This window comes from Oncorhynchus mykiss, chromosome 3, assembly GCF_013265735.2.
Source record: "Oncorhynchus mykiss isolate Arlee chromosome 3, USDA_OmykA_1.1, whole genome shotgun sequence".
Classification (NCBI taxonomy): Eukaryota; Metazoa; Chordata; class Actinopteri; order Salmoniformes; family Salmonidae; genus Oncorhynchus; species Oncorhynchus mykiss.
This window is the reverse complement of record NC_048567.1, coordinates 84,338,468-84,361,388: the sequence shown is the minus strand read 5'-3', so window position 1 is coordinate 84,361,388 and position 22,921 is coordinate 84,338,468. Positions and strand designations below refer to the sequence as shown.

The 22,921-nt window shown below is 46.9% G+C and overlaps 1 protein-coding gene across 2 annotated transcripts in view; it reads left to right on the top strand.

The window, feature by feature from the left end:
* Positions 1 to 22,921, top strand: part of LOC110516739 (unconventional myosin-X-like) — a 311,555-nt gene that overhangs the window by 262,881 nt on the left and 25,753 nt on the right. For both annotated transcript variants that reach the window (XR_005051402.1, XM_036975363.1), the window contains exons 27-32: positions 7,031 to 7,124; positions 10,892 to 11,090; positions 12,636 to 12,824; positions 13,094 to 13,251; positions 13,425 to 13,548; positions 14,078 to 14,375. Coding sequence is in view for 1 of the 2 variants with exons in the window: in XM_036975363.1 (XP_036831258.1) it covers positions 7,031 to 7,124; positions 10,892 to 11,090; positions 12,636 to 12,824; positions 13,094 to 13,251; positions 13,425 to 13,548; positions 14,078 to 14,375 (1,062 nt within the window). In the remaining variant the exon portion in view is untranslated. The remainder of the gene's footprint in view (positions 1 to 7,030; positions 7,125 to 10,891; positions 11,091 to 12,635; positions 12,825 to 13,093; positions 13,252 to 13,424; positions 13,549 to 14,077; positions 14,376 to 22,921) is intronic.

Sequence of the window (22,921 nt, the reverse complement as noted above, 5' to 3'; positions counted from 1 at the left end):
TCCACCAGTGTTGTATAGATGTTGTATTACCCCTAGTGGTTCACCAGTGTTGTATAGATGTTGTATTACCCCTAGTGGTCCACCAGTGTTGTATTACCCCTAGTGGTTCACCAGTGTTGTATTACCCCTATTGGTCCACCAGTGTTGTATTACCCCTAGTGGTCCACCAGTGTTGTATAGATGTTGTATTACCCCTAGTGGTTCACCAGTGTTGTATTACCCCTAGTGGTTCACCAGTGTTGTATAGATGTTGTATTACCCCTAGTGGTCCACCAGTGTTGTATAGATGTTGTATTACCCCTAGTGTTCCACCAGTGTTGTATAAATGTTGTATTACCCCTAGTGGTCCACCGGTGTTGTATTACCCCTAGTGGTCCACCAGTGTTGTATAGATGTTGTATTACCACTAGTGGTCCACAAGTGTTGTATTACCCCTAGTGGTCCACCAGTGTTGTATTACCCCTAGTGGTCCACCAGTGTTGTATAGATGTTGTATTACCCCTAGTGGTACACCAGTGTTGTATAGATGTTGTATTACCCCTAGTGGTCCACCAGTGTTGTATAGATGTTGTATTACCCCTAGTGGTCCACCAGTGTTGTATTACCCCTAGTGGTCCACCAGTGTTGTATAGATGTTGTATTACCCCTATTGGTCCACCAGTGTTGTATAGATGTTGTATTACCCCTAGTGGTCCACCAGTGTTGTATAGATGTTGTATTACCCCTAGTGGTCCACCAGTGTTGTATTACCCCTAGTTGTCCACCAGTGTTGTATTACCCCTAGTGGTCCACCAGTGTTGTATTACCCCTAGTGGTCCACCAGTGTTGTATTACCCCTAGTTGTCCACCAGTGTTGTATTACCCCTAGTGGTCCACCAGTGTTGTATTACCCCTAGTGGTCCACCAGTGTTGTATTACCCCTAGTGGTCCACCAGTGTTGTATAGATGTTGTATTACCCCTAGTGGTCCACCAGTGTTGTATAGATGTTGTATTACCCCTAGTTGTCCACCAGTGTTGTATTACCCCTAGTGGTCCACCAGTGTTGTATTACCCCTAGTGGTCCACCAGTGTTGTATAGATGTTGTATTACCCCTAGTGGTCCACCAGTGTTGTATAGTGTTGTATTACCCCTAGTGGTCCACCAGTGTTGTATTACCCCTAGTGGTCCACCAGTGTTGTATTACCCCTAGTGGTCCACCAGTGTTGTATTACCCCTAGTGGTCCACCAGTGTTGTATTACCCCTAGTGGTCCACCAGTGTTGTATTACCCCTAGTGGTCCACCGGTGTTGCATTACCCCTAGTGGTCCACCAGTGTTGTATTACCCCTAGTGGTTCACCAGTGTTGTATTACCCCTAGTGGTCCACCAGTGTTGTATTACCCCTAGTGGTCCACCAGTGTTGTATTACCCCTAGTGGTCCACCAGTGTTGTATTACCCCTAGTGGTCCACCAGTGTTGTATAGATGTTGTATTACCCCTAGTGGTCCACCAGTGTTTTATTACCCCTAGTGGTCCACCAGTGTTGTATTACCCCTAGTGGTCCACCAGTGTTGTATTACCCCTAGTGGTTCACCAGTGTTGTATTACCCCTAGTGGTCCACCAGTGTTGTATAGATGTTGTATTACCCCTAGTGGTTCACCAGTGTTGTATTACCCCTAGTGGTCCACCAGTGTTGTATAGATGTTGTATTACCCCTAGTGGTTCACCAGTGTTGTATAGATGTTGTATTACCCCTAGTGGTCCACCAGTGTTGTATAGATGTTGTATTACCCCTAGTGTTCCACCAGTGTTGTATAAATGTTGTATTACCCCTAGTTGTCCACCAGTGTTGTATTACCCCTAGTGGTCCACCAGTGTTGTATTACCCCTAGTGGTCCACCGGTGTTGCATTACCCCTAGTGGTCCACCAGTGTTGTATTACCCCTAGTGGTTCACCAGTGTTGTATTACCCCTAGTGGTCCACCAGTGTTGTATTACCCCTAGTGGTCCACCAGTGTTGTATTACCCCTAGTGGTCCACCAGTGTTGTATTACCCCTAGTGGTCCACCAGTGTTGTATAGATGTTGTATTACCCCTAGTGGTCCACCAGTGTTTTATTACCCCTAGTGGTCCACCAGTGTTGTATTACCCCTAGTGGTCCACCAGTGTTGTATTACCCCTAGTGGTTCACCAGTGTTGTATTACCCCTAGTGGTCCACCAGTGTTGTATAGATGTTGTATTACCCCTAGTGGTTCACCAGTGTTGTATTACCCCTAGTGGTCCACCAGTGTTGTATAGATGTTGTATTACCCCTAGTGGTTCACCAGTGTTGTATAGATGTTGTATTACCCCTAGTGGTCCACCAGTGTTGTATTACCCCTAGTGGTTCACCAGTGTTGTATTACCCCTAGTGGTCCACCAGTGTTGTATTACCCCTAGTGGTCCACCAGTGTTGTATAGATGTTGTATTACCCCTAGTGGTTCACCAGTGTTGTATTACCCCTAGTGGTTCACCAGTGTTGTATAGATGTTGTATTACCCCTAGTGGTCCACCAGTGTTGTATAGATGTTGTATTACCCCTAGTGTTCCACCAGTGTTGTATAAATGTTGTATTACCCCTAGTGGTCCACCGGTGTTGTATTACCCCTAGTGGTCCACCAGTGTTGTATAGATGTTGTATTACCACTAGTGGTCCACAAGTGTTGTATTACCCCTAGTGGTCCACCAGTGTTGTATTACCCCTAGTGGTCCACCAGTGTTGTATAGATGTTGTATTACCCCTAGTGGTACACCAGTGTTGTATAGATGTTGTATTACCCCTAGTGGTCCACCAGTGTTGTATAGATGTTGTATTACCCCTAGTGGTCCACCAGTGTTGTATTACCCCTAGTGGTCCACCAGTGTTGTATAGATGTTGTATTACCCCTATTGGTCCACCAGTGTTGTATAGATGTTGTATTACCCCTAGTGGTCCACCAGTGTTGTATAGATGTTGTATTACCCCTAGTGGTCCACCAGTGTTGTATTACCCCTAGTTGTCCACCAGTGTTGTATTACCCCTAGTGGTCCACCAGTGTTGTATTACCCCTAGTGGTCCACCAGTGTTGTATTACCCCTAGTTGTCCACCAGTGTTGTATTACCCCTAGTGGTCCACCAGTGTTGTATTACCCCTAGTGGTCCACCAGTGTTGTATTACCCCTAGTGGTCCACCAGTGTTGTATAGATGTTGTATTACCCCTAGTGGTCCACCAGTGTTGTATAGATGTTGTATTACCCCTAGTTGTCCACCAGTGTTGTATTACCCCTAGTGGTCCACCAGTGTTGTATTACCCCTAGTGGTCCACCAGTGTTGTATAGATGTTGTATTACCCCTAGTGGTCCACCAGTGTTGTATAGTGTTGTATTACCCCTAGTGGTCCACCAGTGTTGTATTACCCCTAGTGGTCCACCAGTGTTGTATTACCCCTAGTGGTCCACCAGTGTTGTATTACCCCTAGTGGTCCACCAGTGTTGTATTACCCCTAGTGGTCCACCAGTGTTGTATTACCCCTAGTGGTCCACCAGTGTTGTATTACCCCTAGTGGTCCACCGGTGTTGCATTACCCCTAGTGGTCCACCAGTGTTGTATTACCCCTAGTGGTTCACCAGTGTTGTATTACCCCTAGTGGTCCACCAGTGTTGTATTACCCCTAGTGGTCCACCAGTGTTGTATTACCCCTAGTGGTCCACCAGTGTTGTATTACCCCTAGTGGTCCACCAGTGTTGTATAGATGTTGTATTACCCCTAGTGGTCCACCAGTGTTGTATTACCCCTAGTGGTTCACCAGTGTTGTATTACCCCTAGTGGTCCACCAGTGTTGTATTACCCCTAGTGGTCCACCAGTGTTGTATAGATGTTGTATTACCCCTAGTGGTTCACCAGTGTTGTATTACCCCTAATGGTTCACCAGTGTTGTATAGATGTTGTATTACCCCTAGTGGTCCACCAGTGTTGTATAGATGTTGTATTACCCCTAGTGTTCCACCAGTGTTGTATAAATGTTGTATTACCCCTAGTGGTCCACCGGTGTTGTATTACCCCTAGTGGTCCACCAGTGTTGTATAGATGTTGTATTACCACTAGTGGTCCACAAGTGTTGTATTACCCCTAGTGGTCCACCAGTGTTGTATTACCCCTAGTGGTCCACCAGTGTTGTATAGATGTTGTATTACCCCTAGTGGTACACCAGTGTTGTATAGATGTTGTATTACCCCTAGTGGTCCACCAGTGTTGTATAGATGTTGTATTACCCCTAGTGGTCCACCAGTGTTGTATTACCCCTAGTGGTCCACCAGTGTTGTATAGATGTTGTATTACCCCTATTGGTCCACCAGTGTTGTATAGATGTTGTATTACCCCTAGTGGTCCACCAGTGTTGTATAGATGTTGTATTACCCCTAGTGGTCCACCAGTGTTGTATTACCCCTAGTTGTCCACCAGTGTTGTATTACCCCTAGTGGTCCACCAGTGTTGTATTACCCCTAGTGGTCCACCAGTGTTGTATTACCCCTAGTTGTCCACCAGTCTTGTATTACCCCTAGTGGTCCACCAGTGTTGTATTACCCCTAGTGGTCCACCAGTGTTGTATTACCCCTAGTGGTCCACCAGTGTTGTATAGATGTTGTATTACCCCTAGTGGTCCACCAGTGTTGTATAGATGTTGTATTACCCCTAGTTGTCCACCAGTGTTGTATTACCCCTAGTGGTCCACCAGTGTTGTATTACCCCTAGTGGTCCACCAGTGTTGTTTACCCCTAGTGGTCCACCAGTGTTGTATTACCCCTAGTGGTCCACCAGTGTTGTATTACCCCTAGTGGTCCACCACTGTTGTATTACCCCTAGTTGTCCACCAGTGTTGTATTACCCCTAGTGGTCCACCAGTGTTGTATAGATGTTGTATTACCCCTAGTGGTCCACCAGTGTTGTATAGATGTTGTATTACCCCAATTGGTCCACCAGTGTTGTATTACCCCTAGTGGTCCACCAGTGTTGTATTACCCCTAGTGGTCCACCAGTGTTGTATTACCCCTAGTGGTCCACCAGTGTTGTATTACCCCGAGTAGTCCACCAGTGTTGTATAGATGTTGTATTACCCCTAGTGGTCCACCAGTGTTGTATTACCCCTAGTGGTCCATCAGTGTTGTATTACCCCTAGTGGTCCACCAGTGTTGTATTACCCCTAGTGGTCCACCAGTGTTGTATAGATGTTGTATTACCCCTAGTGGTCCACCAGTGTTGTATAGATGTTGTATTACCCCTAGTGGTCCACCAGTGTTGTATTACCCCTAGTGGTCCACCAGTGTTGTATTACCCCTAGTGGTCCACCAGTGTTGTATAGATGTTGTATTACCCCTAGTGGTCCACCAGTGTTGTATTACCCCTAGTGGTCCACCAGTGTTGTATTATCCCTAGTGGTCCACCAGTGTTGTATTACCCCTAGTGGTCCACCAGTGTTGTATAGATGTTGTATTACCCCTAGTGGTCCACCAGTGTTTTATTACCCCTAGTGGTCCACCAGTGTTGTATAACCCCCAGTGGTTCACCAGTGTTGTATTACCCCTAGTGGTCCACCAGTGTTGTATTACCCCTAGTGGTCCACCAGTGTTGTATTACCCCTAGTGGTCCACCAGTGTTGTATAGATGTTGTATTACCCCTAGTGGTCCACCAGTGTTGTATAGTGTTGTATTACCCCTAGTGGTCCACCAGTGTTGTATTACCCCTAGTGGTCCACCAGTGTTGTATTACCCCTAGTGGTCCACCAGTGTTGTATTACCCCTAGTGGTCCACCAGTGTTGTATTACCCCTAGTGGTCCACCAGTGTTGTATTACCCCTAGTGGTCCACCAGTGTTGTATTACCCCTAGTGGTCCACCGGTGTTGCATTACCCCTAGTGGTCCACCAGTGTTGTATTACCCCTAGTGGTTCACCAGTGTTGTATTACCCCTAGTGGTCCACCAGTGTTGTATTACCCCTAGTGGTCCACCAGTGTTGTATTACCCCTAGTGGTCCACCAGTGTTGTATTACCCCTAGTGGTCCACCAGTGTTGTATAGATGTTGTATTACCCCTAGTGGTCCACCAGTGTTTTATTACCCCTAGTGGTCCACCAGTGTTGTATTACCCCTAGTGGTCCACCAGTGTTGTATTACCCCTAGTGGTTCACCAGTGTTGTATTACCCCTAGTGGTCCACCAGTGTTGTATAGATGTTGTATTACCCCTAGTGGTTCACCAGTGTTGTATTACCCCTAGTGGTCCACCAGTGTTGTATAGATGTTGTATTACCCCTAGTGGTTCACCAGTGTTGTATAGATGTTGTATTACCCCTAGTGGTCCACCAGTGTTGTATTACCCCTAGTGGTTCACCAGTGTTGTATTACCCCTAGTGGTCCACCAGTGTTGTATTACCCCTAGTGGTCCACCAGTGTTGTATAGATGTTGTATTACCCCTAGTGGTTCACCAGTGTTGTATTACCCCTAGTGGTTCACCAGTGTTGTATAGATGTTGTATTACCCCTAGTGGTCCACCAGTGTTGTATAGATGTTGTATTACCCCTAGTGTTCCACCAGTGTTGTATAGATGTTGTATTACCCCTAGTGGTCCCCCAGTGTTGTATTACCCCTAGTGGTCCACCAGTGTTGTATTACCCCTAGTGGTTCACCAGTGTTGTATAGATGTTGTTTTACCCCTAGTGGTCCACCAGTGTTGTTTTACCCCTAGTGGTCCACCAGTGTTGTATTACCCCTAGTGGTCCACCAGTATTGTTTTACCCCTAGTGGTCCACCAGTGTTGTTTACCCCTAGTGGTCCACCAGTATTGTTTTACCCCTAGTGGTCCACCAGTGTTGTTTACCCCTAGTGGTCCACCAGTGTTGTATTACCCCTAGTGGTCCACCAGTATTGTTTTACCCCTAGTGGTCCACCAGTGTTGTTTACCCCTAGTGGTCCACCAGTGTATTGCTCTGTGGAACCTTACCCCCCCCCCCCTCTCTCTCTCTCTCCCTCCAGTGGCTGGTTCAACGTGCTGAGTCGTGTCCAGAGTGCCAGTCCAGACCAGCTGATGGAGATACATCATGAGCAGGCCAACCCCAAGAATGCTGTGGTCAGTATCACCTCTGTCACATCAGTGGAGGCTCCTCAGAGGAGGAAGGGGAGGAATACAACTAGTGAAATATTAAAAGTGATCCTTTTTAGATAAAACTATACTAAATATCACATTACCGTATAACTTATTATAGCAGGTCTTTACTGTTTTGTAAAGAAGGTCTACAGTAGCCTCAACAGCACTCTGTAGGGTTGTACCATGGTGTAGCCGGAGGACAGCTTGCTTCTGTCCTCCTCTGGGTACATTAACTTCAATACAAAACCTTTGGAGGCTCATGGCTCTCACCCCCTTCCATAGACTTACACAGTAATTATGACAACTTCCGGAGGATGTCCTCAAACCTATCAGAGCTCTTGCAGCGTGAACTGACATGTTGTCTACCACAGGAGATTGGTGGGTCCTTAGTTGGGGAGAACGGCTTCGTGGTAATAACTGGAGCAGAACAAGTGGAATGGTATAAAATACATCAAACACATGGTTTCCAGGGGTTTGATGCCATTCCTTTTGCTCCATTCTGGCCATTATTATGAGTCATTCTCCCCTCAGAAGCCTCTTTTGTTGTCCAACCAATCAAAGGATCAGAGAATGAATCTAGTACTGAAGCGTAAGCTACAGTTAGCTAGCTAGTGTATAAAATGTGATGGGTAGTTGACTCAAAGACAATAGTTGAACTGTTTTGAATAAATTAATCTCTTCAAAATTAAGAAGAAGCAGCAGAGAGAGAGAGAGAGCTAGCTATATTTTTAGTTTAAAAAAAAATAACTTTCACTTACTTAGCTAGCTAATGCAGCTATCTAATTTAGCCTACTCAAACACCTGGCTTCAAACAGAGAGGAATGCAATTGATGTTAGCTGGCTGGCTAAGGCTATCCAACACGGGAACTCTTCCAAGTCAATGTAAGCTTTCAGTTAATTTATCGCCACCGGGGCCTGCCGGTGTAACTGCTAAACTGCTTGCTGACTGTACACTGTAGTGCGTGATTGTAGCGGGTTTACTAACGTGTTCTAGTAGCTACAGAGTCTTCAGAAAGTTTTCACACCCCTTGACTTTTTCCACATTTTGTTGTTACAGCCTGAATTGAAAATTGATTAAATTGAGATTTTGTGTCACTGGCCTACACACAACACCCCATAATGTCAAAGTGGAATTATGTTTTTCAAAATGTTTACAAATTAATTACAAATGAAAGCTGAAATGTCTTGAGTCAATAAGTGTTCAACACCTTTGTTATGGCAAGACTAAATAAGTTCAGGAGTAAAAATGTGCTTAACAAGTCACATAATAAGTAATAATAAGTTGCATGGACTCACTCTGTGTGCAATAATAGTGTTTAACATTATGACTACCTCATCTCTGTACCCCACACATACAATTATCTGTAAGGTCTCTCACTCGAGCAGTGAATTTCCAACACCGATTCAACCACAAAGATCAGGGAGGTTTTCTAATGTCTCACAAAGACTTGTATTGGTAAATGGGTAAAAAAGAAAGCAGACATTGAATATCCCTTTGAGCATGGTATTTGTGTTTGTATTTTACTATGGATCCCCATTAGCTGCTGCTAAAATATTACAATACATTCACAGATTTCACAACACACTGTGTGCCCTCAGGCCCCTACTCCACCACTACCACATATCTACAGTACTAAATCCATGTGTATGTATAGTGCGTATGTTATCGAGTGTAGCCCAATTAAATACATTCTAATCCCACCTTTTAAATACTTTCTGAAGGCACTGTATGTTGGCTATATGGTGACAATAAAATAGGCTGTGTGTAGCGGTTAGCACCTGGTCTGCTGTAGTGTTGTGCACTGAAGTCCACAAACGAGGGAAACAGGTGAGTGGTGGAGAACGTGTAGATATGAGAAGGAATTATACAACGAGGGAAATGATCATGCTGTTTGTATGTGGCTGCTATGAAAGTGAACAGTGTGTGCGGCTGATGAGGGGTGTATTCATTCCGCCGATTCTGTTGAAAAACGTTTCTTAAATGGAAGCAAACGGAACGAAACAGGGATAGAACTACATGAATTTGTCCAATAGGAACTCTCGTTTTGCAACTGTTTGGACGAATGATTCCACACTAGATCAACTAGATGTATGCAAGGCAGTATTGAATGTGCCTGTTACCTTGATTACTCCAATTTGTCTCTTGGCCTGTGCACTTACATTCATTAGAGTATCATGCAGTAACCTAAACCTATCACTGTTACATTGATCTGGGTGAATATGAATGACAGTAACCTAAACCTATCACTGTTACATTGATCTGGGTGAAAATGAATGACAGTAACCTAAACCTGTCACTGTTACATTGAACTGGGTGAATATGAATGACAGTAACCTAAACCTATCACTGTTACATTGATCTGGGTGAATATGAATGACAGTAACCTAAACCCATCACTGTTACATTGAACTGGGTGAATGGAATATGAATGACAGTAACCTAAACCTATTGATGTTACATTGATCTGGGTGAATGACAGTAACCTAAACCTGTCACTGTTACATTGAACTGGGTGAATATGAATGACAGTAACCTAAACCTGTCACTGTTACATTGAACTGGGTGAATATGAATGACAGTAACCTAAACCTGTCACTGTTACATTGAACTGGGTGAATGGAATATGAATGACAGTAACCTAAACCTGTCACTGTTACATTGATCTGGGTGAATATGAATGACAGTAACCTAAACCTATTGATGTTACATTGATCTGGGTGAATGACAGTAACCTAAACCTGTCACTGTTACATTGAACTGGGTGAATATGAATGACAGTAACCTAAACCTGTCACTGTTACATTGAACTGGGTGAATATGAATGACAGTAACCTAAACCTGTCACTGTTACATTGATCTGGGTGAATATGAATGGCAGTAACCTAAACCTGTCACTGTTACATTGAACTGGGTGAATATGAATGGCAGTAACCTAAACCTATCACTGTTACATTGATCTGGGTGAATATGAATGGCAGTAACCTAAACCTGTCACTGTTACATTGAACTGGGTGAATATGAATGGCAGTAACCTAAACCTGTCACTGTTACATTGATCTGGGTGAATATGAATTGCAGTAACCTAAACCTGTCACTGTTACATTGAACTGGGTGAATATGAATGGCAGTAACCTAAACCTGTCACTGTTACATTGAACTGGGTGAATATGAATGGCAGTAACCTAAACCTATCACTGTTACATTGATCTGGGTGAATATGAATGGCAGTAACCTAAACCTGTCACTGTTACATTGAACTGGGTGAATATGAATGGCAGTAACCTAAACCTGTCACTGTTACATTGATCTGGGTGAATATGAATGGCAGTAACCTAAACCTGTCACTGTTACATTGATCTGGGTGAATATGAATGGCAGTAACCTAAACCTGTCACTGTTACATTGATCTGGGTGAATATGAATGGCAGTCATCCAGTACGCTGTAATAGAAATAAGGCCGTGATGATAAAATAATATTGTCCTTCTCAATCTTAAACGGCACTGACTGGCACTGCATCACATCTATCAATCAATTAATTTATCTATTAATAAATCTGTTAACTGTTAACTCTGTTAATTCAAATTCAATATGCTTTAATGGCATGAATAACAGGGTCAATGTTGCCCAAGATAAGTGATACACATAACAATTATTAAATTAACAGTGACAACAACTGTCTGTCGGTCGCTCTAGGAGTTACAGACATGTGTTCATGTTGTTTGACGATATGCCAATATTGTGAAACAGGGAACTGTGGATGTTGGACTGATCGACTCTGTGTGCGCGTCAGACAACCCTGACAGACCCAACTCGTTTGTCATCATCACTGCTAACCGCGTGATCCACTGCAACACTGAGATGCCTGAAGAGATGCACCACTGGATCGGCCTGCTGCAGAAACCTAAAGGAGACGCCAGGATAGACGGACAGGACTTCCTGGTCAGAGGTTAGTGACCTACACTACCGTTCAAAAGGTTGGGGTCACGTAGAAATGTCCTTGTTTTTGAAAGATGGTTTCCATGTGTTTGATCCCATTCCATTCCCTCCGTTATTATTATGAGCCGTCCTCCCCTCAGCAGCATCCACTGATTCATACCCATACTTACCTGTATCCATTCATACCCATTCATACCTGTATCCATTCATACCTGTATCCATTCATACCTGTATCCATTCATACCTGTATCCATTCATACCCATACATACCTGTATCCATACATACCTGTATCCATTCATACCCATACATACCTGTATCCATTCATACCCATACATACCTGTATCCATTCATACCCATACATACCTGTATCCATTCATACCCATACATACCTGTATCCATTCATACCCATACATACCTGTATCCATTCATACCCATACATACCTGTATCCATTCATACCCATACATACCTGTATCCATTTATACCCATACATACCTGTATCCATTCATACCCATACTTACCTGTATCCATTCATACCCATACATACCTGTATCCATTCATACCCATACATACCTGTATCCATTCATACCCATACATACCTGTATCTATTCTTGTCCATACGTAACTCAATAAATCAATCAAAATTAATTTATAAAGCCTTTTTACATCAGCAGATGGGGTGGCAGGTAGCCTAGTGGTTAAAGCTGACAAGGTACAAATCTGTCGTTCTGCCCCTGAACAGGCAGTTAACCCACTGTTCCTAGGCCGTCATTGAAAATAAGAATTTGTTCTTAACTGACTTGCCTAGATAAATAAAGTTAGCAATTTAATTTAAAAAAAGGTGAGGTATAGAAACCCAGCCTAAAACCCCAAACAGCAAGCAATGCAGGTGCAGAAGCACATTGGCTAGGAAAAACTCCCTAGAAAGGCCAGAACCTAGGAAGAAACCTAGAGAGGAACCAGGCTATGAGGGGTGGCCAGTCCTCTTCTGGCTGTACTGAGTGGAGAGGAACCAGGCTCTGAGGGGTGTCCAGTCCTCTTCTGGCTGTACTGGGTAGAGAGGAACCAGGCAATGAGGGGTGGCCAGTCCTCTTCTGGCTGTACTGGGTAGAGAGGAACCAGGCTCTGAGGGGTGGCCAGTCCTCTTCTGTGCCAGATGGAGATTATCAGAGTACATGGCCATTAAGGCCAGATCGTTCTTCAAGATGTTCAAACGTTTATAGATGACCAGCAGGGCCAAATAATAATCACAGTGGTTATAGAGGGTGAAACAGGTCAGCACCTCAGGAGTACATGCACCATTCTTACCTGTATCCATACGTACCTGGGTCCATTCTTATCCATACGTACCTGGGTCCATTCTTATCCATGCGTACCTGTATGGTGTCTTTAAGGTGATGTTACACTGGGCAGCACTAGAGCATAAAGTGGAGTTATCCTTTTGAATAAGATTATCTTTTAATAGATCTGCCAATTTACTCTCTAATTGTTTATACAGTCAGTTTGTTGTCTGTTCTCAGTACTGGACCTTAGTGTCCTTCTCTCTCTCTTCCCAGGTTGGCTTCACAAGGAGATAAGGGCTAAGAGCACTAGTCTGAAGCTGAAGAAGAGATGGTTTGTATTGACCTCTACCTCTCTGGACTACTACAAGTCTTCAGAGCGCAGTGTGTCCAAGCTGGGGACCCTGGTCCTCAACAGTCTCTGCTCTGTGGTCCAGCCCGACGAGAAGGTCTTCAAGGACACCGGTAGGTAGAGACTGAGAATAGGAAGTGTTCAATGTTGTCAAGACAACACAAACACATCCGGGACCAGGCTAACGCATTCCAGCAAGAATGTGTCTGTCTACCATATCATATATATATATATATATATATTACTTTAATGCTCCTTGAGTCACTCAGTATGTGTCAAAATAATGAGCTAGGAAATAGGGGGCCATTTGTTTTGTGATGCAGCCCCAGACTTTTCTACGTTCTTAAACTTCCTTCCTTCCTGTCTACCCCCCCCCCCCCAGGTTACTGGAACATTATCGTCCACGGCCGTAAACACTCGTACCACCTCTACACCAAACTACTGAACGAGGCTATGCGCTGGGCGTCGGCCATACAGGGGGCTGTCGACAGCAAGGTTCCCATAGAGACACCCACACAGCAACTCATCAGGGACATCAAGGTACAGCCAATCACCAGCCTGCATACTGAGATGTGGTCATTTTATGTCAGATCTGTTTGTGATCTCAATCAGCCATTGTTATATTGTTGTCTACATAGAGACCAGGCTCAGGAGATGCTAGTGATGATGAAGGAACTTGAGACATTCCTCTGACCTCTGACCTTTCCCCCCAGGAGAGCAGTATGAACGTGGAGGCTGTAGAACAGACGTACTGGAGGAACCCTATCCTCAGATATACCCAGCACCCCCTCCACTCCCCCCTGCTGCCTCTGCCTTACGGGGAGGTCAACATCCACCGTGAGTTGTTCACCTATAAGACCCTGGAGGGACTTATTACAGCTAGTTTATATTTTACACTGCAAGGACTTGATTTACTTATTTTAACTCCTAGTGGAGCAAAGGGTCTCATGTATTTGACAACAGTTGTATTAACCATTTTGCTAGGAATGAAATGCATAAAGCAGTGACCACCATAACTCTCCCTTTCTCATTCACTTTCTCTCTCTCTCTCATTCACTCTCTCTCTCATTCACTCTCTCTCTCTCATTCACTCTCTCTCTCATTCACTCTCTCTCTCTCTCTCTCTCTGTCTCTCTCTCTGTCTCTCTCTCTCTCTCTGTCTCTCTGTCTCTATCTCTCTCTCTCTCTCTGTCTCTCTGTCTCTCTCTCTCTCTCTCTCTCTCTCTCTCTCTCTGTCTCTCTCTCTCTCTCTCTCTCTCTCTCTCTCTCTCTCTCTCTCTCTCTCTCTCTCTCTCTCTCTCTCTGTCTCTCTGTCTCTCTGTCTCTCTCTCTCTCTCTCTTGCTCTCCCCCTCTCCCTACCCCCAGTCCAAAAGGAGAAGGGTTATGCCAGCCTGCAGGACGAGGCAGTGAAGATCTTCAACTCTCTACAGGAGATGGAGGCTGTGTCTGATCCGGTCCCGATCATCCAGGGCATCCTCCAGACCTGCCACGACCTGCGCCTGCTCCGAGACGAGGTCTACTGTCAGCTCATCAAGCAGACCAATCATGTGCCACAGCCCAACAGCTCGGCCAATTGTGCCCACTGGCACCTCCTCACCTGTATGAGCTGTACCTTCCTGCCCAGCCGGGGCATCCTGCGCTACCTCAAGTTCCACCTCAAAAGGTACTTTTACCTTCAAAATGCAATTGCGGGGAAAACAGCTTTGGAAGCTTCGTCCCCTTGTCCTTGTTGAAGAGAGGATGGTTTCAGCTTTCAGTTGAAGGCATTCAGTTTGTCAACTGACTAGGTATCCCCCTTTCCCTTCCCTTTCCCTTTCCCTTCCCTTCCCTTCCCTTCCCTTCCCTTTCCCTTCCCTTCCCTTCCCTTCCCTTTCCCTTCCCTTTCCCTTCCCTTCCCTTCCCTTCCCTTCCCTTTCCCTTCCCTTTTCCCTTCCCTTCCCTTCCCTTTCCCTTCCCTTTCCCTTCCCTTCCCTTCCCTTCCCTTTCCCTTCCCTTTCCCTTCCCTTCCCTTCCCTTCCCTTCCCTTCCCTTCCCCTTCCCTTTCCCTTTCCCTTCCCTTCCCTTCCCTTCCCTTCCCTTCCCTTTCCCTTCCCCTTCCCTTCCCTTCCCTTCCCTTCCCTTCCCTTCCCTTCCCTTCCCTTTCCCTTCCCTTTCCCTTCCCTTTCCCTTCCCCTTCCCTTCCCTTTCCCTTCCCTTCCCTTCCCTTTCCCTTCCCTTCCCTTCCCTTCCCTTTCCCTTCCCTTTCCCTTCCCTTCCCTTCCCTTTCCCTTCCCTTCCCTTTCCTTTCTCTTCCCTTCCCTTTCCTTTCTCTTCCCTTCCCTTCCCTTTCCTTTCCTTTCTCTTCCCTTCCCTTCCCTTCCCTTCCCTTACATTTCCTTTCCCTTCCCTTCCCTTCCCTTCCCTTTCCCTTCCCTTCCCTTCCCTTTCCTTTCTCTTCCCTTCCCTTTCCTTTCTCTTCCCTTCCCTTCCCTTCCCTTCCCTTTCCCTTCCCTTCCCTTCCCTTCCCTTTCCCTTCCCTTTCCCTTCCCTTTCCCTTCCCTTCCCTTCCCTTCCCTTCCCTTCCCTTTCCCTTCCCTTTCCTTTCTCTTCCCTTCCCTTCCCTTCCCTTCCCTTCCCTTTCCCTTCCCTTCCCTTTCCCTTCCCTTTCCCTTCCCTTCCCTTCCCTTCCCTTTCCCTTCCCTTCCCTTCCCTTACCTTCCCTTCCCTTCCCTTCCCTTTCCCTTCCCTTCCCTTTCCTTTCTCTTCCCTTCCCTTTCCCTTCCCTTTCCCTTCCCTTTCCTTTCCTTTCCTTCTCTTTCCATTCCCTTTCCTTTCCTTCCCCTTTCACTTTCCCTTTCCCTTCCCTTTCCCCTGCCCTTTCCCTTCCCTTTCCTTCCCTTCCCTTTCCTTTCTCTTCCCTTCCCTTCCCTTTCCTTTCTCTTCCCTTCCCTTTCCTTTCTCTTCCCTTCCCTTCCCTTCCCTTTCCTTTCCTTTCCTTTCTCTTCCCTTCCCTTCCCTTCCCTTTCCTTTCCTTTCCTTTCCTTTCTCTTCCCTTCCCTTTCCTTCCCTTTCCCTTCCCTTCCATTCCCTTTCATTTCCTTTCCTTCCCCTTCCCTTTCCTTTCCTTTCCTTCCCCTTCCCTTTCCTTTCTCTTCCCTTCCCTTTCCTTTCCTTTCTCTTCCCTTCCCTTTCCTTTCTCTTCCCTTCCCTTCCCTTCCCTTCCCTTTCCTTTCTCTTCCCTTCCCTTTCCTTTCCTTTCCCTTTCCCTTCCCTTCCATTCCCTTTCCTTTCCTTTCCTTTCCTTTCCTTCCCCTTCCCTTCCCTTTCCTTTCCTTTCCTTCCCCTTCCATTCCCTTTCCTTCCCCTTCCATTCCCTTTCCTTTCCTTTCCTTTCCCTCCCCTTTCCTTCCCCTTCCCCTTCCCTTTCCATTTCCTTTCCCTTCGCTTTCCCTTCCCTCCCCTTTCCTTTCCTTTCCTTTCCTTTCCTTTCCTTTCCTTTCCTTTCCCTTCCCTTTCCTTTCCTTTCCTTTCCTTTCCCTTTCCTTTCCTTTCCTTTCTCTTCCCTTCCCTTCCCTTCCCTTCCCTTCCCTTCCCTTTCCCTTCCCTTTTCCCTTCCCTTCCCTTCCCTTTCCCTTCCCTTTCCCTTCCCTTCCCTTCCCTTCCCTTTCCCTTCCCTTTCCCTTCCCTTCCCTTCCCTTCCCTTCCCTTCCCTTCCCCTTCCCTTTCCCTTTCCCTTCCCTTCCCTTCCCTTCCCTTCCCTTTCCCTTCCCCTTCCCTTCCCTTCCCTTCCCTTCCCTTCCCTTCCCTTCCCTTCCCTTCCTTTCCCTTCCCTTTCCCTTCCCTTTCCCTTCCCCTTCCCTTCCCTTCCCTTTCCCTTCCCTTCCCTTCCCTTTCCCTTCCCTTCCCTTCCCTTCCCTTTCCCTTCCCTTTCCCTTCCCTTCCCTTCCCTTTCCCTTCCCTTCCCTTTCCTTTCTCTTCCCTTCCCTTTCCTTTCTCTTCCCTTCCCTTCCCTTTCCTTTCCTTTCTCTTCCCTTCCCTTCCCTTCCCTTCCCTTACATTTCCTTTCCCTTCCCTTCCCTTCCCTTCCCTTTCCCTTCCCTTCCCTTCCCTTTCCTTTCTCTTCCCTTCCCTTTCCTTTCTCTTCCCTTCCCTTCCCTTCCCTTCCCTTTCCCTTCCCTTCCCTTCCCTTCCCTTCCCTTCCCTTCCCTTTCCCTTCCCTTTCCCTTCCCTTTCCCTTCCCTTCCCTTCCCTTCCCTTCCCTTTCCCTTCCCTTTCCTTTCTCTTCCCTTCCCTTCCCTTCCCTTCCCTTCCCTTCCCTTTCCCTTCCCTTCCCTTTCCCTTCCCTTTCCCTTCCCTTCCCTTCCCTTCCCTTTCCCTTCCCTTCCCTTCCCTTACCTTCCCTTCCCTTCCCTTCCCTTTCCCTTCCCTTCCCTTTCCTTTCTCTTCCCTTCCCTTTCCCTTCCCTTTCCCTTCCCTTTCCTTTCCTTTCCTTTCTCTTCCCTTCTCTTTTCATTCCCTTTCCTTTCCTTCCCCTTTCACTTTCCCTTTCCCTTCCCTTTCCCCTGCCCTTTCCCTTCCCTTTCCTTCCCTTCCCTTTCCTTTCTCTTCCCTTCCCTTCCCTTTCCTTTCTCTTCCCTTCCCTTTCCTTTCTCTTCCCTTCCCTTCCCTTCCCTTTCCTTTCCTTTCCTTTCTCTTCCCTTCCCTTCCCTTCCCTTTCCTTTCCTTTCCTTTCCTTTCTCTTCCCTTCCCTTTCCTTCCCTTTCCCTTCCCTTCCATTCCCTTTCATTTCCTTTCCTTCCCCTTCCCTTTCCTTTCCTTTCCTTCCCCTTCCCTTTCCTTTCTCTTCCCTTCCCTTTCCTTTCCTTTCTCTTCCCTTCCCTTTCCTTTCTCTTCCCTTCCCTTCCCTTCCCTTCCCTTTCCTTTCTCTTCCCTTCCCTTTCCTTTCCTTTCCCTTTCCCTTCCCTTCCATTCCCTTTCCTTTCCTTTCCTTTCCTTTCCTTCCCCTTCCCTTCCCTTTCCTTTCCTTTCCTTCCCCTTCCATTCCCTTTCCTTCCCCTTCCATTCCCTTTCCTTTCCTTTCCTTTCCCTCCCCTTTCCTTCCCCTTCCCCTTCCCTTTCCATTTCCTTTCCCTTCGCTTTCCCTTCCCTCCCCTTTCCTTTCCTTTCCTTTCCTTTCCTTTCCTTTCCTTTCCTTTCCCTTCCCTTTCCTTTCCTTTCCTTTCCTTTCCCTTTCCTTTCCTTTCCTTTCTCTTCCCTTCCCTTTCCATTCCCTTTCCTTTCCTTTCCTTCCCCTTTCACTTTCCCTTCCCTTTCCTTTCCCTTCCCCTTTCCTTTCCCTTCCCTTTCCATTCCCTTTCCTTTCCTTTCCTTTCCCTTCCCTTTCCTTCCCTTTCCATTCCCTTTCCTTTCCTTCCCCTTTCCCTTCCCTTTCCCTTCCCTTTCCCTTCCCCTTTCCTTTCCCTTTCCTTTCCCTTTCCCTTCTCCTTCCCCTTCCCTTTCCTTCCCCTTCCCCTTCCCTTTCCCTTCCCCTTCCCCTTCCCTTTCCCTTTCCCTTCCCTTTCCCTTTCCCTTTCCCTTTCCCTTCCCCTCCCCTCCCCTCCCCTTCCCCTTTCCTTTCCCTTCCCCTTCCCTTCCCCTTCCCTTTCCTTCCCCTTCCCTTTCCTTTCCCTTCCCTTTCCTTCCCCTTCCCATTTCCTTTCTCTTCCCTTCCCTTCCCATTCCATTTCCTTTCCCTTCGCTTCCCCTTTCCCTTTCCTTCCCCTTTCCATTTCCCTTTCCATTTCCCTTTCCCTTTCCCTTTCCCTTCCCCTTTCCTTCCTCTTCCCCTTTCCTTTCCCTTCCCATTTCCTTCCCCTTTCCCTTCCCTTCCCTTCCCCTCCCCTTCCCCTTTCCCTTTCCCTTTCCCTTTCCTTCCCCTTCCCTTCCCTTTCCTTTCCTTTCCTTCCCCTTCCATTCCCTTTCCTTCCCCTTCCATTCCCTTTCCTTTCCTTTCCCTTCCCTTCCCTTTCCTTCCCCTTCCCTTCCCTTTCCATTTCCTTTCCCTTCGCTTTCCCTTCCCTCCCCTTTCCTTTCCTTTCCTTTCCTTTCCTTTCCTTTCCTTTCCTTTCCCTTCCCTTTCCTTTCCCTTTCCTTTCCTTTCCTTTCTCTTCCCTTCCCTTTCCATTCCCTTTCCTTTCCTTTCCTTCCCCTTTCACTTTCCCTTCCCTTTCCTTTCCCTTCCCCTTTCCTTTCCCTTCCCTTTCCATTCCCTTTCCTTTCCTTTCCTTTCCTTTCCCTTCCCTTTCCTTCCCTTTCCATTCCCTTTCCTTTCCTTCCCCTTTCCCTTTCCTTTCCCTTCCCTTTCCCTTCCCCTTTCCTTTCCCTTTCCTTTCCCTTTCCCTTCTCCTTCCCCTTCCCTTTCCTTCCCCTTCCCCTTCCCTTTCCCTTCCCCTTCCCCTTCCCTTTCCCTTTCCCTTCCCTTCCCCTTCCCTTTCCTTTCCCTTCCCTTTCCTCCCCTTCCCATTTCCTTTCTCTTCCCTTCCCTTCCCATTCCATTTCCTTTCCCTTCGCTTCCCCTTTCCCTTCCCTTTCCTTCCCCTTTCCATTTCCATTTCCCTTTCCCTTTCCCTTTCCCTTCCCCTTTCCTTCCTCTTCCCCTTTCCTTTCCCTTCCCATTTCCTTCCCCTTTCCCTTCCCTTCCCTTCCCCTCCCCTTCCCCTTTCCCTTTCCCTTTCCTTCCCCTTCCCCTTTCCCTTCCCCTTTCATTCCCCTTCCCTTTCCCTTCCCTTCCCTTTTCCTTTGCCTTTCCCTTCCCTTCCCTTCCCCTTTCCCTTTCCTTTCCCTTCCCTTCCCTTCCCCTTTCCCTTTCCTTTCCCTTCCCTTCCCCTTTCCCTTTCCCTTCCTCTTCCCTTTCCTTTCCCTTTCCTTTCCCTTCCCCTTCCTTTCCCCTTCCTTCCCCCTTCCCTTTCCCTTCCCTTCCCCTTCCTTTCCCTTTCCTTCCCCTTCCCTTTCCCTTCCCTTTCCCTTTCCCTTCCCCTTCCCCTTCCCCTTCCTTTCCCTTTCCTTCCCTTCCCCTTCCCCTTTCCCTTCCCCTTCCTTTCCCTTTCCCTTCCCTTTTCTTCCCCTTTCCCTTTCCTTTCCCTTTCCTTTCCCTTCCCTTTGCCTTTCCCTTCCCTTTCCTTTCCCTCTCATTTCCCTCTCCTTTCCCTCTCCTTTCCCTTTCCTTTCCTTTCCCTTCCCCTTTTCCTTCCCCTTCCCCTTCCCCTTCCTTTCCCTTTCCTTCCCCTTTCCCTTCCCCTTCCTTTCCCTTTCCCTTCCCCTTCCTTTCCCTTTCCCTTCCCTTTTCTTCCCCTTTCCCTTTCCTTTCCCTTCCCTTTCCTTTCCCTTCCCTTTTCCTTTCCCTTCCCTTTCCCTCCCTTTCCTTTCCCTCTCCTTTCCCTCTCCTTTCCCTTTCCTTTCCCTTCCCTTCCCCTTTTCCTTCCCCTTCCCTTCCCCTTCCCTTCCCCTTCCTTTCCTTCCCCTTTCCCTTTCCTTTCCCTTCCCTTTCCTTTCCCTTCCCTTTCCCTGCCTTTCCTTTCCCTTTCCCTTTCCCTTTCCCTTTCCTTTCCCTTTCCTGTCCCTTCCCCTTTCCCTTTTTCTTTTTCCTTTCCCTTTCCCTTCCCCTCCCTTTCCTTTCCCTTTCCCTTTCCTTTCCCTTCCCCTTTCCCTTCCCTTTCCTTCCCCTTTTCCTTTCCCTTCCCCTTTCCCTTCCCTTTCCTTTCCCTTTCCCTTCCCTTTTCATTTCCCTTCCCTTTTCCTTCCCTTTTCCTTTCCCTTCCCTTTCCCTCCCTTTCCTTTCCCTTTCCTTTCCCTTTCCTTCCCCTTCCCCTTCCTTCCCCTTCCCTTCCCCTTCCTTTCCTTCCCCTTTCCCTTTCCTTTCCCTTCCCTTTCCTTTCCCTTCCCTTTCCCTGCCTTTCCTTTCCCTTTCCCTTTCCCATTCCCTTTCCTTTCCCTTCCCTTCCCTTCCCCTTCCTTTCCCTTTCCTTCCCCTTCCCTTCCCTTCCCTTCCCCTTTCCCTTTCCCTTTCCCTTTCCCTTTCCCTCCCTTTCCCTTCCCTTTCCTTTCCCTTCCCCTTTCCCTTCCCCTTCCCCTTCCTTTCCCTTTCCTTCCCCTTTCCCTTTCCCTTCCCCTTCCTTTCCCTTTCCCTGCCCTTTCCCTTCCCCTTCCCTTTTCCTTTCCCCTCCCTTTCCTTTCCCTTTCCTTTCCCTTTCCTGTCCCTTCCCCTTTCCCTTTTTCTTTTTCCTTTCCCTTTCCCTTCCCCTCCCTTTCCTTTCCCTTTCCCTTTCCTTTCCCTTCCCCTTTCCCTTCCCTTTCCTTCCCCTTTTCCTTTCCCTTCCCCTTTCCCTTCCCTTTCCTTTCCCTTTCCCTTCCCTTTTCATTTCCCTTCCCTTTCCCTTCCCTTTTCCTTTCCCTTCCCTTTCCCTCCCTTTCCTTTCCCTTTCCTTTCCCTTTCCTTCCCCTTCCCCTTCCTTTCCCTTTCCTTCCCCTTCCCCTTCCCCTTCCTTTCCTTCCCCTTTCTCTTTCCCTTTCCCTTCCCTTTTCTCCCCTTTCCCTTCCCTTTTCTCCCCTTTCCCTTCCCTTTTCTCCCCTTTCCCTTCCCTTTCCTTCCCCTTTCCTTTCCCTTCCCTTTCCCTGCCTTTCCTTTCCCTTTCCCTTTCCTTTCCCTTTCCCTTTCAATAGCAACTATTTTAAAACGAAGATATTTTATATGGCTTTGAGATATGGAGCGGCGCACGTGCAAAATGAGAACTGGCCTATAGGTATCATGGGTAATAGTTTACAACTTCAGTGGTTTACAACTTCAGTAGTTTACATCTGGTACTAGTTTACAACGGGTAGTAGTTTACAACTGATAGTAGTTTACAACTGGTAGTAGTTTACAACTTTAGTAGTTTACAACTGGTAGTAGTTTACAACTGGTAATAGTTTACAACTGGTAGTAGCCTACAACTGGTTTACAACTGGTAGTAGTTTACAACTGGTAGTAGCCTACAACTGGTAGTAGTTTACAACTTTAGTAGTTTACAACTGGTAGTAGTTTACAACTGGTAATAGTTTACAACTGGTAGTAGCCTACAACTGGTTTACAACTGGTAGTAGTTTACAACTGGTAGTAGCTTACAACTGGTAGTAGCCTACAACTGGTTTACAACTGGTAGTAGTTTACAACTGGTAATAGTTTACAACTGGTTGTAGCCTACAACTGGTTTACAACTGATAGTAGTTTACAACTTCATTTGTTTACAACTGGTAGTAGTTTACAACTGGTTTACAACTGGTAGTAGCCTACAACTGGTTTACAACTGGTAGTAGCCTACAACTGGTTTACAACTGGTAGTAGTTTACAACTGGTAGTAGTATACAGACTTGGTGCTCCGGTACCGCTTGCTGTGCGGTAGCAGAGAGAACAGTCTATGACTTGGGGTGACTTTGACCATTTGTAGGGCCTTCCTCTGACACTGCCTGGTATAGAGGTCCTGGATGACAGGAAGCTTGGCCCACCATTGAACAGAACAAGGCTCTGTCAATAACTCAATGCTGTTTTCATATATTGTATTTGTTTTAAACATGAGCTGGTAAAATGAAAGTGGGGCTTGGTGAATTGGCAGCACACGCAGTGATGTGGGCTGGTGTGGTTAAAATGCCAGGGCCAAATTCTTGTCCTACTCCACCCCTGTCCTTCAGTCACGCTCCTCCTTTAGTTCACCCCTCCTTCAGAAGGCAAGACTCTTCTAGAACCAGACTGAACGCTACACTCACCACCCCTCCTTCAGTCATGCTCCATTCCTGAGTCCTTAGAAAGATGCTGAGCCGCATGCAGAATGTGTCCCCTTCCTATAGCTTCTAGTTAGCAGAATGTGTTCCCTTCCTATAGCTTCTAGTCAGCAGAATGTGTTCCCTTCCTATAGCTTCTAGTCAGCAGAATGTGTTCCCTTCCTATAGCTTCTAGTCAGCAGAATGTGTTCCCTTCCTATAGCTTCTAGTCAGCAGAATGTGTTCCCTCCCTATAGCTTGTAGTCAGCAGAATATGTTCCCTTCCTATAGCTTCTAGTCAGCAGAATGTGTTCCCTCCCTATAGCTCCTAGTCAGCAGAATGTGTTCCCTTCCTATAGCTTCTAGTCAGCAGAATATGTTCCCTTCCTATAGCTTCTTGTCAGCACAATGTGTTCCCTTCCTATAGCTTCTAGTCAGCAGAATATGTTCCCTTCCTAT